This window comes from Muntiacus reevesi, chromosome 8 (assembly GCF_963930625.1).
Source record: "Muntiacus reevesi chromosome 8, mMunRee1.1, whole genome shotgun sequence".
Classification (NCBI taxonomy): Eukaryota; Metazoa; Chordata; class Mammalia; order Artiodactyla; family Cervidae; genus Muntiacus; species Muntiacus reevesi.
Genome location: NC_089256.1, coordinates 57954624 through 57972700, shown reverse-complemented (window position 1 = coordinate 57972700; position 18077 = coordinate 57954624). Strand labels below are relative to the sequence as shown.

General features: G+C 43.8%; 1 protein-coding gene across 1 annotated transcript; it reads left to right on the top strand.

The window, feature by feature from the left end:
• Nucleotides 1–11582: 11582 nt before the first annotated feature.
• On the top strand, nt 11583–16737 carry RTP4 (receptor transporter protein 4). The gene is made up of 2 exons (XM_065942375.1): nt 11583–11809; nt 14184–16737. Exons 1-2 carry the CDS (start codon nt 11628–11630, stop codon nt 16069–16071), a joined length of 2070 nt encoding a protein of 689 aa, XP_065798447.1. The 5' UTR covers nt 11583–11627; the 3' UTR covers nt 16072–16737.
• Nucleotides 16738–18077: the final 1340 nt, after the last annotated feature.

The window sequence follows — 18077 nt, the reverse complement described above, 5'->3', positions numbered from 1 at the left end:
TAGTACAATAGCGCTGATGCCTCAAGCAGCATTCATCACCTATAATCTCCCAGACTCTCCATCTTTGGAGCGGGTCATGTACAGGGCGGGTTTTTGTTCTGAAGTAGCTGCCCTCACTGATCTCTCTCTTCAGACCTGACACCTGCAACTGATAACTTGTAATTAAAAGTGATCATAGGTCCAGACAGACTCCTCCTCATTGAATCAGGGTTATAATGTATCTGGATTTTAAAAAATGAAATGTAAAAAAAATATCTCTGAAGAGTTGTCAAGGAGAGCTATAGCTTTGACCTCTTTTTCCGCAACAACAATGGAAAACCTGATCTTCAATCTTGTAGCTGAGAATGAAGAGTACCCCAAGGACAGATACACAAAGCAACCTGTCATGATGAACTCCAGTGAAATCAATAACTTCAGCGGAAGACTCTAGGTTATGTTGTAAAATTACTCCAGCATGAATCGCATGAACTATGCTGTAGGGTGGCAATGCTGAATCTTTGCATACTACCTACATTGAGGTCACGATCAGGAGTCCTTTCATGAACTCACCAAACCACCCTTGGGTGGGTCTATGGCTTTGAATCTGCTTGTTTCCTGCTCCTGGCCTGGGGTCCTGGCTGCTCTTTGCACATGTTGAAAATTCTCACTGACGTCAGGAGAGGCCCTGGGGCTCTCACTGAGGCCCGAGCTATACTTTCATGGCCAGACCGAAGCCGCAGAGGTGAAAAGCCAGCTCGGCTTATTAACGTGAACAGTAGCCGACTGTGTGGCGCCTCCTGCTTCTTGTTGCTGTGGTCCTGGATGGCCTGCCTTCATTTTTGTAGCTACTCTCTCTGGATTCCAGTGTGTGCTGCCGTTAATTAAATTCGTACATTAGGACTGTGGCCGTCTCTTGGCCTCCATCCATCAGAGAGCAAGCAGCTATCTGGTCTCGGGTCAGCTCAGCCATAATAACTAATGAAGGCTGACCTTGCTTTCCAGAACAGCACAGTGGAAAAAAAAGCACACAAGTGGGATTTAAATACCTCGATTCACTTCCTGTTTCTGCCATTTGTGTGTTAGATCTTGGCTCATCAGTAAAGAATCCACCTGCAATATGGGAGATGCGGGTTCGATCCCTGGGTGGGGGAGATCGCCTGGAGGAGAAAATGGCAACACACTAGAGTATTCTCGCCTGGGAAACTCCATGGACAGAGGAGCCTGATGGGCTATAGTTCATGGGGGTCACAAAGGAGTCATATACGAGTTAGTGACTAAATAACAGCAGCATGTTAGATCTTAGAATTTGCTCAAGCTTCCTGAGTCTCAGACTTTTAATTTATAGTGATTTTTATGCAGGAGTGTATTTTGGTATCATTCTTGGAAATTTTTAAAAATATATGACCTCTACATTCCCAGACATGCAGAATCAGAATTTCCAGAGGTCGGCCTGGACTTCCAGATTTTACAAAGCTCCAATACACACATCACTTCTAAAACATTCATTATTAAGAGTCATAAGCCATTGGGCTATTGCAAGAACAGCAACAATATGGTGATAAACATGTCTAAGATAAAGTGCTCTAAAATTTAGTTGTTCATTTTATCTTCTGCTTTTCTTCTCCACAACATACAGATATTTTCTAGGTTCTTGGTCTTATATATCTCTCTCCTTTACCTATAAAGGTCCTTATCTCTTTTTTACCCTTTATATATCCAGTTCAAACGTTCTATTCCATCTAAGAGCTACTATTTCAAGCCTCTATGTAGTTTCTTTTTTCTTTTTTAAAATACTATCTGATATTTTGTAGTTATGGTTCACATCTAAAACATATTAGTACATATACCATTAAACCTAATGAAATATTATTTCCATTTGGTAGATGAAGACATCTTCATCTTAAGACATCTTAAGTTCAACGATCTTAAGTAACTCAATAAGTATTAGAGGTGGAATCTATACCCTTGTTTTCTAATTTTAAGTACAATGCCTTTCTCCCTGAGTCGGTCTAGAAATAGTATCTGAATTTTTACTCGTAATTCAAATGTTAACCATTGCGAAGCAAGGAAGTAGAGAATGGGCCTGAGAGGCCCTTTAAAATCTCTTCTGTGGCTTGGTGGTTTAATGTTTCTAGTTGTATGTTTAGAAATCTTGATAGCTGGATTCTTCATTCCTCCCCCAGGTATTATGAGATGAGTAGAGAGTTAGTTTGACCTGTGTGGGACCTGGCTCCTCTCCTGGAAGGCAGCACAGAGGTAGCCTCACCCTAAGTGTATGCCGGGCTCAGCATCCTCAGCACTGGAGGTTTGGTGGGCTTTGTACTCATTACCGAGCAGAAAAGGAGAGGAATCATCTCACCCCCCACAGTGAAGGATGGAAGGACTGGCATTTGGATAGTTCTTGTCCCCCAGGTCAGCTAGGCTTTTGTAAAATCCAAATGTGTCATGCCCCAGTGAAACAGTTTTCCTTAAAGACAGGCTTAAAGAACAGAGAGTTCTAGGTGTTTTGAAAAATGCTTTCTTTTCTCCTTTCCTGGCAGAAGCACAGGAAGACTTTTCCATCTTCCTAGTGAGTTTTTCCTGGAGGGAAAACTCACAAAAGGCTGGGAACAGCTCCACACCTTAAGCCTGGGCCTCCTGGATTTTTTTAATTCCCATTCTTGGCCACTAAGGCTCCAGTTCCTGCTGGTACTATTTCTTGTGGCTTCTGCTTCTGAGCATCTGACAGCAAAAAGCTGTGATCCTCTGTATCCCCCAGCCTGTCCCTCCAGTTTTCAGGGAAGCAGTTTGCTCTCATGAATCTGCGAAGAGTTGTTGATGTTGTTTGTTCAGCGTTTTTCTTGTTGTAGGGATGGGAGTGGTGACTTCTAAGTTCCTTCCATGTCAGACTAGAAACTGCCTTCTCACACATGGGCAGGAAGTGAAGTAAAATTAAGTTGCTCTTTGTCTCCATTGGGGTTCTTCTGGAAGCACAGCCTGAGGTGAGAACTTGGTAGTTAATGTGAGGGGTGATGCCTGGGGCAGGAGTGAGGAACTGTGTAAAGTGAGTCAGGTATGAAAGACAAGCCCACGAGTGGGTGCAGCTTCCACCTGCTGGCTTCCTGGCTTGGCCTGTGGTGGCCCCGAAGTGGAACCTGGAGACCTTGCTCTATCACAGCTTCACCACAGCTTTGGAACGGGGCCCAAATAGTTCTGACTCTGGTTCTAAAACCACCTGTGCTTAAGAAAAGACGGTGGTTGTCAAGAAGGGGAGACCAGGGCTCTGTTTGTAGGTTAAGAGCCTGGAGTTGGTCACCCTCCTGTCCGGGGTCAGCTCTCTTCAAGCTCATAGGTCTTTCTACCCTAAAATACCCAAATGCTTTTTTATTAAGGCAAGCTCCAGCTTCCTAGATGGACTGTGCAAGGCCTGACACCAAACAAGTTTTCACAGAACGTGAAACAAACTGCCTCTGAAAATTTGTTTTTGTTTCAGTTCTTTTGATTTTATGCATCGCTTCTGGTACTATCTAAAAACTTTTCTCTATTATCTTCTGAGTGTGATTTTTTTCTGTCTGGAATGGTGTTCTCAGGAGGCTTAGCCCTGGGCCTGAGCAGCAGCAGGTTCTGAGCTTCCTGCTCCTTTCACAACTCTTATTTCACCTTTTACAAAAGAGTTGACGATCCAGAGATGGGCTGGATATGAATCCTGAGGTAGCCCTGGCCTTACCCAGGGAGGTCCATGGTACAGAGCGGGTTTGAGAGTAGGTAAGAAGATGTGATATGACTATGCATCTCTGCCCAGACTGGGTTCCTAAGTGACTACTGTGCTCTCGGAGTCCTTATATACACCCTTTTTGTAGATTTTTTCACCCTGTACCACTACAGATAGATAGATAGATAGACCAAAGACTTTATGGTGACTTACAAAGAAACATGCAACATAGCAACAACAGAAAACTAGAAAAGACTTCTATTTGTCTACTAAGTGCCAATAACTATTTTAAAAAATGTATTGGAGTATAGTTGCTTTACAATGTTGTATTAATTTCTGCTGTGTAGCAAAGTGAACCAGCTACACATATACATATATCCCCTCTTGTTGGATTTTCTTCTTATTTAGGTCACCATACAGCACTGAGCAGAGTTCCCTGTGCTGCTCAGTAGCTTCTCATTAGTTACCTATTTTATACGTTGTGGTGTATATGTGTCAGTCTTCTAATGGTTGTCAACACTATTTTTTAAACCTCATTCAATCTTCACAACAGCCCTGTTAGGTAGGTAGTGTTACTGTCCCTACTTCTTTGATGGAGAAACTGAGTCACAGAGAAGTTAAAGGGACTGGGCTTCCCAGACGGCGCCCATGGTAAAGAACACACCTGCCAATGCAGGAGATGCAGGAGACATGGCTTCAATCCCCGAATGGGGAATATCCCCTGGAAAAGGGCATGGCAATGCACTCCGGTACTCTTGCCTGGAGAATCTCATGGACAGAGGAGCCTGGTGGGCTCCAGTCCATAGGGTCACAAAGAGTCTGACATAGCTGAAGCTACTTAGCATGCATGCCCAGACCACCAAGGTGTAAATGGCGAAACTAGCACTCACACTGGGAGGACTGGCTTCAGATCTATGCTCTTAACTAAAAGGATAAACTGAGAAAAGTGAGACAGGGCAAAGGAAAGCTAGATGCTCTTTTACATACCTGTTTTTCCTGCTGGGCTATGCCCTGCCTGAGGTTAAGAGCCAGCAGGTGATAGATATTTGATAAATGTATGATTTGATCTCTTCAAGACAACTGTCTAACTCTGCTTTATCTTAACTTCGCTGGTTCCCTGTTGTGTTTGCCATATGTGCAGTGAAGGGTCCATGATGAAGAGTAAAACCATCCCATCCCGTTACATTCAAGGTAATGGGGTCACAAAGAGTCAGACATAACTGAAATGACATCCTAACCAGCGTGGCAGTCTTTCCTAGGACATTCCCAGGAGCCCCAGCTCAGAGAGAGTCACCCTCAGAGGAGCGGCAGGAAGATCCCCACTCAGATTCCCCCAGATGGCTCCCTATACCTCCGCCTGTCCTTCTACCACGAGCAACTCACTTTTTCTTCAGACAAGCCCCTTCTTTCATGAGACTTTGTACAGCATCAGAGAAATTTGAGCCCTGACTCTGCCACTTTATGAACAAGTCATCCTAGGGTCCAAGAGATGAAGATATTTGTCTGGCATCACCAGCATATCAGGGACTCCTTGTCCAGAATTCTCTTTCTGTGCTCTGAAACACTGAAGCGGGAGAAATGGACTTAGGTTAGGAATCATTCAGCCTCACTATTCCCCAGGTTGATCACCTTAAACGTCTTTCTGTATGTTCCCTATACCTAGAGTGTTTAACTAGTCAAAGAGACTTTTTAAAGTTATTACAAAATATTGAATATAGTTCCCTATGTGATACAGTAGGTCCTTGTCTATTTTATAGTAGTGTGTATATGTTAATCCCAAACTTCTAAATTATCCCTTCTCTCCCCTTTCCCTTTGATAACTGTAAGTTTGTTATCTATGCCTGAGAGTCTGTTTCTGATTTATAAATAAGCTCACTTGTATCTTTTTTTTAGATTCCACAAATAAGTGAAATCATACAATATTTGTCTTTTTCTTTCAGACTTACTTCACTTAATCTCATAATCTCTAGGTTCATCGATGTTGCTACAAATGGCATTATTTCATTCTTTTTATGGCTAATATTCCATTGAGTATATATATCACATCTCCTTTATCCATTCATCTTTCAATGGGTATTTAAGTTCCTTCCATGTAAGAAAGTGCTTCTATAAACATTGGGGTGTGTATATATTTTTGAATTAGAATTTTCTCTGGAAAAAGATGTTTAAAATATAAAATTATCTCTACATTAAGGACTACCTTTCTTGTTTCTTGCTTCTCTCCTTTAACCAAGCCAATCCTTCCATCTCCATCTATTCCCAAGCTAGAGTAACTATTGAGATAAAGTATCTACCTCTCTTTCATCGACTACGCTAAAGCCTTTGGCTGTGTGGATCATAAGAAACTGTGAAAAGCTCTTAAAGAGATGGGAATACCAGAACATCTTACCTGCCTCCTGAGAAATCTGTATGCAGGTCAAGAAGCAACAGTTAGAACCCTGTATGGAACAATTGATTGGTTCAGGGTTGAGAAAGGAGTATGACAGGGTAGTCTGTTGTCAGCCTGTTTATTTCACTAACACGCTGAGCACATCACGAGAAATGCTGGGCTGGATGGGTTACAAACTGGAATCAAGATAGGTGGTAGAAACATCAACAAGCTCAGATATGTGGATGATACGACTCTAATGGCAGAAAGCTAAGAGGAACTAAAGAACCTCTTGATGAGGGTGAAGGAAGAGAGTGAAAAAGCCTACTTAAAACTAAATACTAAAAAAAAATAAGATCAAGGCACCTGGTCCCATTAATTCATGGCAAATAGAAGGGGAAAATATGGAAGCAGTGACAATTTTCCCCTTCTAGGGCTCTAAAATCACTATAGATGGTGACTGCAGCCATGAAATCAGAAGATGATTGCTTCTTGGCAGGAAAGTAATGACAAACCTACAAGTGTGTTGAAAAGCAGAGATATTACTCTGCCGACAAAGGTACATGTAGTCAAGGCTATGGTTTTCCCAGTGGTCATATAAGACTGGGAAACCTGGACCATAAAGAAGGCAGAACACCAAAGAATTGATGCCTTCAAACTATGGTGCTGGAGAAGACTCCTGAGAGTCCCTTGGACAGCAAGGAGATAAAACCAGTTGATTAAAGGAATCAAGCCAGTTGATTAAAGGAAGTCAACCCCGAATATTCATTGGAAGGACTGATGCTGAAGCTGAAGCTCCATTAATTTGGTCACCTGATGCAAACAGCTGACTCATTGAAAAAGTCAGCGATGCTGGGAAAAATTGAGGGCAGAAAGGAGAAGAGGACATCAGAGGATGAGATGGCTGGATGGCATTATTGATGTAGTAGACATAAACTTGGGCCAGCTTTGGGAGATGGTAAGGGACAGGGAGGCCTGGCATACTGCAGTCCATGGGATCATAAAGAGTTAGACACAAAAGTCTGTTCTGTACATCTGTGTCTCTTTTTCTGTTTTGCATATAGGGTTATCATTACCATCTTTCTGAATTCCGTATATATGTGTTAGTATACTGTATTGGTCTTTATTTTTCTGGCTTACTTCACTCTGTATAATGGGCTCCAGTTTCATCCATCTCATTAGAACTGATTTAAATGAATTCTTTTTAATGGCTGAGTAATATTCCATGGTGTATATGTACCACAGCTTCCTTATCCATTCATCTGCTGATGGACATCTAGGTTGCTTCCATGTCCTGGCTATTATAAACAGTGCTGGGATGAACATTGGGGTGCATGTGTCTCTTTCTGTTCTGGTAAAGTAATTAACCTCCTACTAATAAAAATAAATGGAAAGAAAATAATTAAAAAAAAAAAGAGTTAGACACAACTGGATGACTGAACAACAATATCAAATGGATTTCTGCCATAGATAGGGCCTCCCTCTCCTCTTTCAGCCCCACTCCCTCAATCCCTATCAATAATGTTCTTTCTTGCTCCACCTAAAATGTCCCAAAAAACCCCACATCTCTTTGTATCAAACTTTGTACTAGACTTTGTGATAGGTCATGTGATATTCTGAAAATGGGTACATGCCTAAGATTATGAAAACTGTACTTTAGTCCTAGTTTAATCAAATCTATCTTGGCCTCGGCTTCTGCAACTTGTAAAATGAGGAAGCTGGACTATTGCAGAAATGGCAAAAAAATGTTCAGTTGGCAATGACTGCCTAAATCACTGATAAAAAAGTTTTTGAAGTTATGCCCAGACAAAAGAGAAGGGTGCAATCATTGATTAGCAATGTCTGTCTTGAATAAGAATAGGGCATTGACATCATGTGCCATCCAAGGATTAGATGACCCTGAAAATTCATTTCAGCTCCAAACTGCTGAGTATCTAAATTTTCCTTTTTCAGAACTGACCTGTGCTTTGTATTCTTTGGGGATCCTTCCTCTTTGCTGATTGTCTCTCAGAAACTTTTTAGCCAATCTATGATAATGTACCAACAGTTGAGGAAAACATTCAACTCACCACTATCACCCTGTGTGAGATGGGTAAGTTGTTTCAATATCTTGTCTGTCAATGACATGGGTGGGAAAGTCACAAGATGATACCTGAAGTTTCCTCCAACCATCAGTTCAGTTCAGTTCAGTCACTCAGTCATGTCTGACTCTTTGCGACTCCATGGACTGCAGCATGCCAGGCCTCCCTGTCCATCACAAATTCCTGGAGTTTACTCAAACTCATGTTCAGTGGCATCAGTGATGCCATCCAACCATCTCATCCTCTGTCATCTCCTTCTCCTCCCACCCTCAATCTTTCCCAGCATCAGGGTCTTTTCAAATGAGTCAGTTCTTCACATCAGGTGGACAAAGTATCAGAGTTTCAGCTTCAGCATCAGTCCTTCCAAAGAGTATTCAGGACTGATCTCCTTTAGGATGGACTGGTTGGATCTCCTTGTCATCCAAGGGATGCTCAAAAGTCTTTTCCAACACCACAGTTCAAAAGCATCAATTCTTTAGTGCTCAGCTTTCTTTATGGTCCAACTCTCACATCCATACATGACTACTGGAAAAACCATAGCTTTGACTAGATGGACCTTTGTTGGCAAAGTAATGACTCTGCTTCTGAATATGCTGTCTAGGTTGGTCATAACTTTTCTTCCAAGGAGGAAGTGTCTTAATTTTGTGGCTGCAGTCACCATCTGTAGTGACTTTGTAGCCCACCCCCTCCCCAAATAAAATCTGTCACTGTTTTGATTGTTTCTCCATCTATTTGCCATGAAGTGATGGGACCAGATGCCATGATCTTAGTTTTCTGAATCTTGTGTTTTAAACTGACTTTAAGTTCCATGATTTGATTATTCTGAACTCATGATGTCTTGGCACAAAGAAACAAGTGGTTTACAGTGGATCCATGGGGTTTTTAAAAAGCTGTGATTTCTTTCTCTTTTTTCTTTTTTTTCCCTTCATGGTAGTGAGGAAGATAATGGGCTTCCTCCAGTTCTCAAGTCTCAGTTCATATCCCATGGCCTCCACATGCTCCTGTTCTTGGACCAGGCTGGCCTGGAGCAGTTGCGTATATCAAAGGAAACACATCAAGCACAGGCTAAGGGAAATGGCAGGGAGTGCAGTGGACCAGTCAAGGCAACATCTGGGGGGAAAGTACCATTTGAGGAGTCAGGAAACAGGAAAGCTCTGAGGATACAGGACAAAAAGAGTGGGCTCGGGCTCAGAAAGTAGAAAAAGGATGGGGAAAGGGCCTAGGCATGGTTGGGCAAGTGAGCAGAGTTCAGAGCTAGAAAATGGGATGTCTGTGTTGTGGCCCTCTATTGGCAATAATTTTCTGCATAACCTTGGGCAGGAGGATACTTTCCTTTGTGTTTCTGTTTTTGGTTTTTATTTATCTACTTATTCATTTATTTTTGGCTGTGCTGGGTCTTTTTTTTTTTTTTTTTTTTTGCTGTATGCAGGCTTTCTCTAGTTGTGGTGAGCAGAAGCTTCTCTATAGTCATGTTGCACAGGCTTCTCATGTTGCAGAGCACCAGCTCTAGGGTGCGTGGTCTCAGTAGCTGCAGCCCGTGGGCTCAGCCTGTGACTCACGCGCTCCAGAGTGTGGGCTTAGTTGTCCTGTAGCATGTGGAATCTTCTTGGACCAGTGATTGAACCCAAGTCCCTTGAATTGGCACATGGATTCCTAAGCACTGACCACTAGGGAAGTCCTATGTCTCTGATCTCTGTTTTTTTAGGTATAATAATCAGAAGGAAAAGAGGACAAGTTGATTCCTAAGAGATTTCCAATTCTGATACTCCCCGGGTTTAACCTGAAGTTCCTACAACTATCTGTGCAGACAAGAATATCCTATATTTTTTCTGCAGACATAAGCACCCTCAATGTATAAAGTTATGAAAGGGGGAGAGTTTGTATAAAACAGAGTATCCTGGGAGGATAGGATAGGGGAAGAGGTTTCTGCCTCCCAAACAGAGCACGTTAAAATCTAGAAAGCCTGAGAAGATTTAGGGTGATCCTGTCTGGGACTTCCAAGGATTGTAGTGGGATTTCCAAGGACACAAGCATCCTGCTTGTCTTATCTCTGTCATTTGAATTGCAACATCAGAGGGACAGAGCTTACTTTCTGGGATCTCAGAATGTTTTTAGTTAGAAGTGACTTTGTTGCTGTTGTTTAGTTGCTAACTTGTGTCTGACTCTTTGCAGCTGCATAGACTGTAGACTGCCAGGCTCCTCTGTCCAAGGGATTTCCCGAGCAAGAATACTGAAGTGGGTTGCCATTTCCTTCTCCAGGGGATCTTCTCAACCCAGGGATCAAACCCATGTCTCCTGCATTAGCAGGCAGATTCTTTACCACAGAGCCACCAGGGAAACCCAGAAGTGACTTTGAATTTACAGGTCATCTATTTCCAATACTTCACCCCAGGAATGGGAACTCTATCATGGCATTGAAAGATGGCTCCCACTCCTGCTTGTATATTCCTTTGCACAATAATTTATACAATGAAGGGAGGAGTTAAGAAATCCTTTCATTTGTCTTACTGTCCTGCCTCATGACCCAGGAAATCTCACTAGACCAAATCAGGGTCTCAAGGTGGTCAGGGTCTCAAGATGGTTCTTCCCACTGGCTCCAGGATGCCAACCTGGAATCCAAAACACCATCCTGAGCTCTCCTTGGGGAAGGAGGTGGCTAGAGACATTGCAGGTTAAGAGTCACACAAGAATGAGTTCAAGTCTCACTTATACTGCTTACTAGCTGGGTGACTTTGAACAAGGTAAGCCCCCAAACCCGGCTCTCTGTGCCATTCACCTGAAAGACACCAGGAATAATCCATCCCCCCTGAAGGGACTATGGTGAGGACTTGTCAGGTACATGAGAGACGCCTTAGACACGTGCTCCCCTACACCGACCCCTGCTGTCCAGTGTCTGCACGAGGGTGTGAGCGCCCCATGGGGGTAGGAACTGCTTTAGTTGATGTTGCATGTCCCAGAGCTGAGCATAGCGCTGTGTGTGTGTGTGTGTGTGTGTGTCCCTGGTCACTCAGGTGTGTCTGACTCTTTGTGACGCCATGGACTGTAGTGCACCAGCTTCCTTTGTTCATGGGGATTCTCCAGGCAAGAATACTGAAGTGGATTGCCATGGGATCTTCCTGACCCGGGAATTGAGCTAGGGTCTCCGGCACTGCACTGCACCTGCACTGGAGGTGAATTATTTACCAGCTGAGCTACCAGAGAAGCCAGAGCATCGTGCTTTGCCTAGTGTAAAAATAAGAAAAAAATAAAATAAAAACTAACTAATAGGTACCTCCAGAATCCAGACCAGAGTTTTGCACTCGGATGTCCCTTAGCAAGACCTGTTCACAAACTAGCTCATCCCTGCTGCCCCCTGTCCTCAGAACAAAAACTTGCTCTGTGTACTCAGACAGCCTGAAATGAAAGTTAAAAAAAAAAAAAAAAAAAAAAAAAAAAAAACAGCTGACGTGTGTTCAGAGAAACTGAAACAGTATTTCCTTCTTGCTGGAAACTGAAAGTTACTATCAACATGGATGCCAAGCCTCAGAGCAAGAGAATAGCTTTGGATATCAGGGAATGGGAGCAGACATTTCAAGAACTGATCTGTCAGGAGAAACCCTGGGCCAGATGGACTCTGAAGATGGATGGAAGCCTTCGGCCAGACTGTGTGGCCCAGGGGTGGAAGCAATACCAGCAGAAAGGATTTGGCAGGTATGTGAGTCTGTCTAGCTGTGGGTCTTTCTGGGCCAAGAGGCTCAGCCTGGCACTGATGAATTCTTTTGAGGGCTTGTTAAAAAGAATATGTGTCACCAGGCTGTTCATCCTTTTGCAGTTATAGTGTTCTTTAGTGTGGAAATGACATGGTTCTAAGTCTCTATTTTGGCTTAATGGTAGGAAATTTCTTCTTTTCCTAGGTTTCTTCCCTAAATATTTTTGGAAATCCCCAGGGGATGAAATAAATCTTCTCCCCTATCCTCTCATCACCATTTATTCCAGACTGCCACTATATAGAGACTTCTGCTATCTTACTTCCCACCTCAGTCCAGACTGACTTCCACAGGCTGCAGCAGCCCTGCAAGCCTAGTCCTGGTCAGTACCAGCCTAGGACTGGGGCTTTCCTTTATAGCCCCAAGAACTGACTAAGGCCAGACAATGGCTTTGAATATTACTTTACTGACGAACTGAAGAGGGGTTGGTGCTGCAAGAAATTAAAACCTGGCTCTTTATGTCCCTAAACACTGCCCCTCCTTTGTTGACTGTCTTCCTCTTTAACTTCCAGTGAGAGACTTCAAGTTGCAGGAGGCAGCTTCCTTGCCCATGCAGGAGGGTGAGAAATGCTGACTTGGACAGTCAAGTCTACTTTTTTATATGGCATGCAGGGACCTTCACTTCAACTGTTATATTTCTTCCTGGCCTGCTCTATCTCACCTCAGATGTCCTCGCTTCCCTTCCTTATGGGTTATTAGCCATGACATACATTTCAAGACTTCTATACCCTTGTCCATGATGTTCTGCCTATTCAGCAGGTCCTTTCCTTTCTGCCTCCCTATTTATTCCTCAAGGAATAACTCAAGTGCCCTGGAATTCCTAGGCAGAGTAAGTGTTCCTTCTTCTCCATTCTCATAAGACAACGAATAGTTCTCTCTCTCTCTTTCTCTCTCTCTCTCTCTCTCTCTCTATATATATATATATATATAATAGTTTATATAGTTTATATATATACATAAACTATTGACTTGAGTCTCTATATATGTTGGCAACATGTTTATAAATAACTTGTTCATATATTACATATTACAGAACACATATATACTTATATATAATTATCTTTATCTGCAGAACCTATTGTTATATAAAGCCTTCTGGGGCTGTACAGAACCCAGATTTCAGGCCATTGGCTGAAATGTGGCAGTTATTCGGCTCTGCTTGGAACCCAGTGTACTATGTAAGAGTCTCTCTCTTTGCACCAGTCAGAGCTCTTTGAGGGACTCATGATGTCTTTAATCCGTTTGGCACTCTCCCAAATGAACAGGTGCTTCTCTTGTTCAGATAAATTGACCTGATAATCATTCCAAGATGGAAAAAGCCACCTACCAACATAGTTTTAGAAGAATATTAACCAGTTTTTGAAAAATACTTTGTAGTTTACAAGATGCTTTCACATATTCTCATTTAATGCTGACAATCTAACTCTTGAATATTTTTCCTTTTATGAATGTAAAAAATGAGGCTTAGAGAAGTGTTTTTTCAAAAAGTTCCCCTAATATAAGCTATGGGCTTCCCGGATGGCTCAGTGGTAAAGAAGCTCCTGCCAAGCAAGAGGTGCAGATTTGACCCTTGGGTTGTGAAGATGCCCTGGAGAAGGAAATGGCAACCCACTCCAGTATTCTTGCCTGGGAAACCCCATGGACAGAAGAGCCTGATGGGTTACAGTCCATGGGATTGCAAAAGTAAGACATGACTTAGCAACTAAATAACAACAACAATGTAAATTACTGACTTGAGTCTCCAACTCAAGTATTGTGGTTCCAGGTCCTAAGTGAGGTACGAAACAAACCCCATTGCTCAGTAGAGGCGATGTGGTATAGTAGACGGATCACGGCTTGCGATTGGAAACATGGCTCTACCATCTAACTTTGCGAGTTCCTCAGGCAAGTTGTGTATCATTTTATGATTCAGTTTCCTTATCTGGATATTGGGATCAATAATGCCTACCCAAGAGGGATGCTTTAAAGATGAAATGGGATAATACTGTAAAACATTGCTTCAGAATAGGCACTCTGTAAGAGTTCTCTGTGACCTTGTGAAGACCAAATTTCACTGGCAAATGGCAGAAATGTTTTTCCCTCTGAGACATTCAGAGATGTTTTACTGGCAAAGAGGCAGACTTGGGACCACATCTGGGTGGGAGTTCAGTGGGCCACAGGAAGAAGCTTTATTAGAAACACAATCCCTCTCATTCCTGTCAAATTGTCAATATCACATGCACTTTTTTCAAGTTGGAAGGGTTCTCAAAGACCAGACCAGGCCCATTTCCCCCAGGCGGCAACAGCTGAGGGTACAATGATCTTCTGTCTGCCTGCAGGTTCTCGTGTTCCTCATGCCGTCGAAGCTGGGCTTCTGCCCAAGTGAAGATCCTATGTCACATGTACCTGGAGAACCAGAAATCCCCAGGCAAGGTGCTCATGCGGATCTTTGGACAGAGGTGCAAGAAGTGCTCCCGGTCTCAGTTTGAGAAGCCTGATTTCTCCCTGGAAAGCAGAAATAGGATTCTACAAAACCTGGTGCAGCGTGTTCTGGAGAAATTCTACAGAAATGGTTTCAGGAAGGTTTCGGAGTTACCCGTGATCCCGGAAGTACCTTTGAATGGGTCCCACGACACGGCCAATTGTGAAGCATGCGTTCTGGGCTACTGTGTACTGAACTCAGAAAACGGCATGACAGGACCAGAAAGATCCTCTGTCTCCTACATGGAGACTGGGAGTTCCTCTCCTCACAATGGTGACGAGCGTGGCCAAAACCGATCTAGGAAGCACTTAGCAGTGGGGAGTGGGGATTCTGGCACCCATATAGGCTCAGGGCCCAGCCATGTCACTGCTGGGATCCAAGTGCCTGGAAAAGGCCCTCAGCCTAAACGGGAGATGGGCCAGCTGTTCACACCAGGGGCAGATCGACAGGCTGCACGGGCAACTGGCCCACAGCCCATCCGAGTAGCAGGATCACTTCCCCCAGGGTGGACAGATCCACGGCCCATTCAAGCAGTAGGCCCACTACCTACAGGGCGTGCATATTCACAGTCTACACGGGGGAGAGGACCACAGGCCCCCCGGATGACGTACTCTCAGGCTATAAGGAGGTCAGGCCAGCAGTCAACACACGAGGCACAAGCCACAAAAGGGGCACAGCTTCAGGCCACAAAGGTGACAGAACCACAGCCCACCAGAGCGACAATCCCAAGGGCCACACCAGGGTCAGAGAGTCAGGCTAAAGGGATGGCAGGCCCCCCATCACAGAGGTCAAGCTCACAGCCCACACAGGAGGCAATCCCGAAGGCCACATCAGGGTCAGACAGTCAGGCTAAAGGGATGGCAGGCCCCCCACCACAGAGTTCAAGCTCACAGCCCACACAGAAGGCAATCCCGAAGGCCACATCAGGATCAGACAGTCAGGCTAAAGGGATGGCAGGCCCCCCACCACAGAGGTCAAGCTCACAGCCCACACAGGAGGCAATCCCAAGGGCCACACCAGGATCAGACAGTCAGGCTAAAGGGATGGCAGGCCCACCACCACAGAAGTCAAGCTCACAGCCCACACAGGAGGCAATCCCAAGGGCCACACCAGGATCAGACAGTCAGGCTAAAGGGATGGCAGGCCCACCACCACAGAAGTCAAGTTCACAGCCCACACAGAAGGTAATCCCGAAGGCCACAGTAGGGTCAGACAGTCAGGCTAAAGGGATGGCAGGCCCCCCACCACAGAGGTCAAGCTCACAGCCTGCACAGGAGACAATCCCGAAGGTCACAGTAGGGTCAGACAGTCAGGCTAAAGGGATGGCAGGCCCCCCACCACAGAAGTTAAGCTCACAGCCCACACAGGAGACAATTCCGAAGGCCACAGTAGGGTCAGACAGTCAGGCTAAAGGGATGGCAGGCCCTCCACCACAGAGGTCAAGCTCACAGCCTGCACAGGAGACAATCCCGAAGGCCACAGTAGGGTCAGACACTAAGGCTACAAGGAGGGCAGGTCTCCCACTGGGGTCAAGCTCACAGTCCACATGGCTACATGTAGGACCTTCATGTGGAAGTCAAGCTGCCTGGGGCAGGGAGGAGAGGTACTCACCTGGAGGGTCTGTATCAGACAGCTTTTTCAGATTACCTCCCTCAAATGATCTACGTAACCAGGAGCAGCTGTTCAGGTGGGGCTATGTCTGTATTTTTGCTCTGTTTACTTTTCTGGTGTCTAAATACTTTTGAGTAGAATGACGGGGAAAAAAAAAAAGAGCTGTCTTCTCTTAATTCCATGATAGTCAATGAACTGGCTGCCATTTTAATATGACAAAATTTGCTCTGGGATCAATGCAGAGTAAACTTTAGAGAATAACCAATGGATCCTGGACCTCCTCTGCAGGTAATTTAAAACATGACCCAGGGAATGCAAATTGATTAAGCTACTATAAAGAATACTATGGAGATTCCTTTTAGAAAACTAAGAATTAAGCCATCATATGACCTGGTAATCCCACTACTGGGCATATACCCCTAGGAAACCATAATTGAAAAACACACTTGTAACCCAATATTCATTGCAGCATTATTTACAATAACTAGGACATGGAAGCAACCTAGATGTCCACTGACAGATGAATGGATAAAGAAATTGTGGTACATATACACATTAGCTACAGAAAGGAATGCATTTGAATCAGTTCTAATGAGGTGGATGAATCTAGAGCCTATTATACAGAGTGAAGTAAGTGAAAGTAAGTGAAAGACAAATATTGTGTATTAACACATATATACAGTATATATGGAATCTAGAAAGATGGTACTGATGATCCTATTTGAAGGGCAGCAAAAGAGACGCAGACATCAAGAACAGACTTAGGGTCATAGTGGGGGAGGGAGAGGGTGGGATGACTTAAGAGAGTAGTGCTGAAACACATACATTACCATATGTAAAACAGACAGTCAGTGGGAATTTGCTGTATGATGCAGGGAACCCAACCAGGTGCTCTGTGACAACCTAGAGGGGTAGGATGGGGGGGTGGGGGGTGGGAGGGAGTTTTAAGAGGGAGGGTACATATGTATACCTATGGCTGATTCATGTTTATGTATGGAAGAAATCATCACACTATTGTAATTATCCTCCAACTAAAAAAAATGACCTCACAGTTAATGGAACCAATAATATTTGTTAAATCATTAAAAGATTTTTGCTGGTGCATTCACTCATTCATTGATATCAATATATATAGACCATATCTTGGCTAGAACTGAGGGTCCTGAGTTTCATCAGAAAATTATTGTAGTATGTTGAATAATGGTTCCCCCCAAATGTCGATATCCTAATCTCCAGAACCTGAAATATGTCACTTTACAAGGCTAAAGGGACTTTCCAGCTGTGATTAATTTTAAGGATCTTGAGGTGAGGTGATTATTCCATATTATCCAGATGGGCCAAATGTAATCACATGGGTCCTAATAGGAGGGAGGCAAGAGGGTCAAGGGGCTTCCCAAGTGGCGCTAGTGGTAAAGAACCCCCCTGCCAATGCAGGAGACATAAGAGATGCAGGTTCGATTCCTTTTGTCAGGAAGATCTCCTGAAGGAGGGCATGGCAACCCACTCCGATATTCTTGCCTGGAGAATCCCATGGACAGAGAAGTCTGGTGGGATGTGGTCCATAGTGTCACAAAGGGTTGGACACAATTAAAGTGACTTAGCAGGTAGTATGCACGCACAAGTTGGTCAAAGTCAGAAAAAGGAAATGTAACTGTAGAGATTGAACTGATGTGTTCTGAAGGTGGAGAAAGAGGTCACGAGTATGCAGCCTTTAAAAGCTCATAAAGGCAAAAAAATACATTTTCCTCTGGAGCATCCAGAAGGAGCCAGCTCAGCTGACATGTGACTTTAGTTAAGTGAGACTGATTTTAGGCTTTTAACCTCCAAAACCATAAGATAGTAAATTTGTGCTGTTTTTGACACACTAAAATCATGGCAATTTGTTTTAGCAGCAACAGGAAGTTGACATCACTGTAGGGATCAGGCAGTTATGTTTTAGAATGCTTTAGCTTTAACAACAACATCAAAGATCATAGATTGGAAATATTGACATGCCTATCCCCTCTTGTTCTTTTTTTCTCCTACTTAAACTAACTCAAATATTCCCACCCCATCCCATAGAGATTTTCTCAAGAGTCATCAAATCAAAAGGTATTGTTTAGAATGGAGATATCTTGGTGGGCTTAAGTAGTCTGGTGAC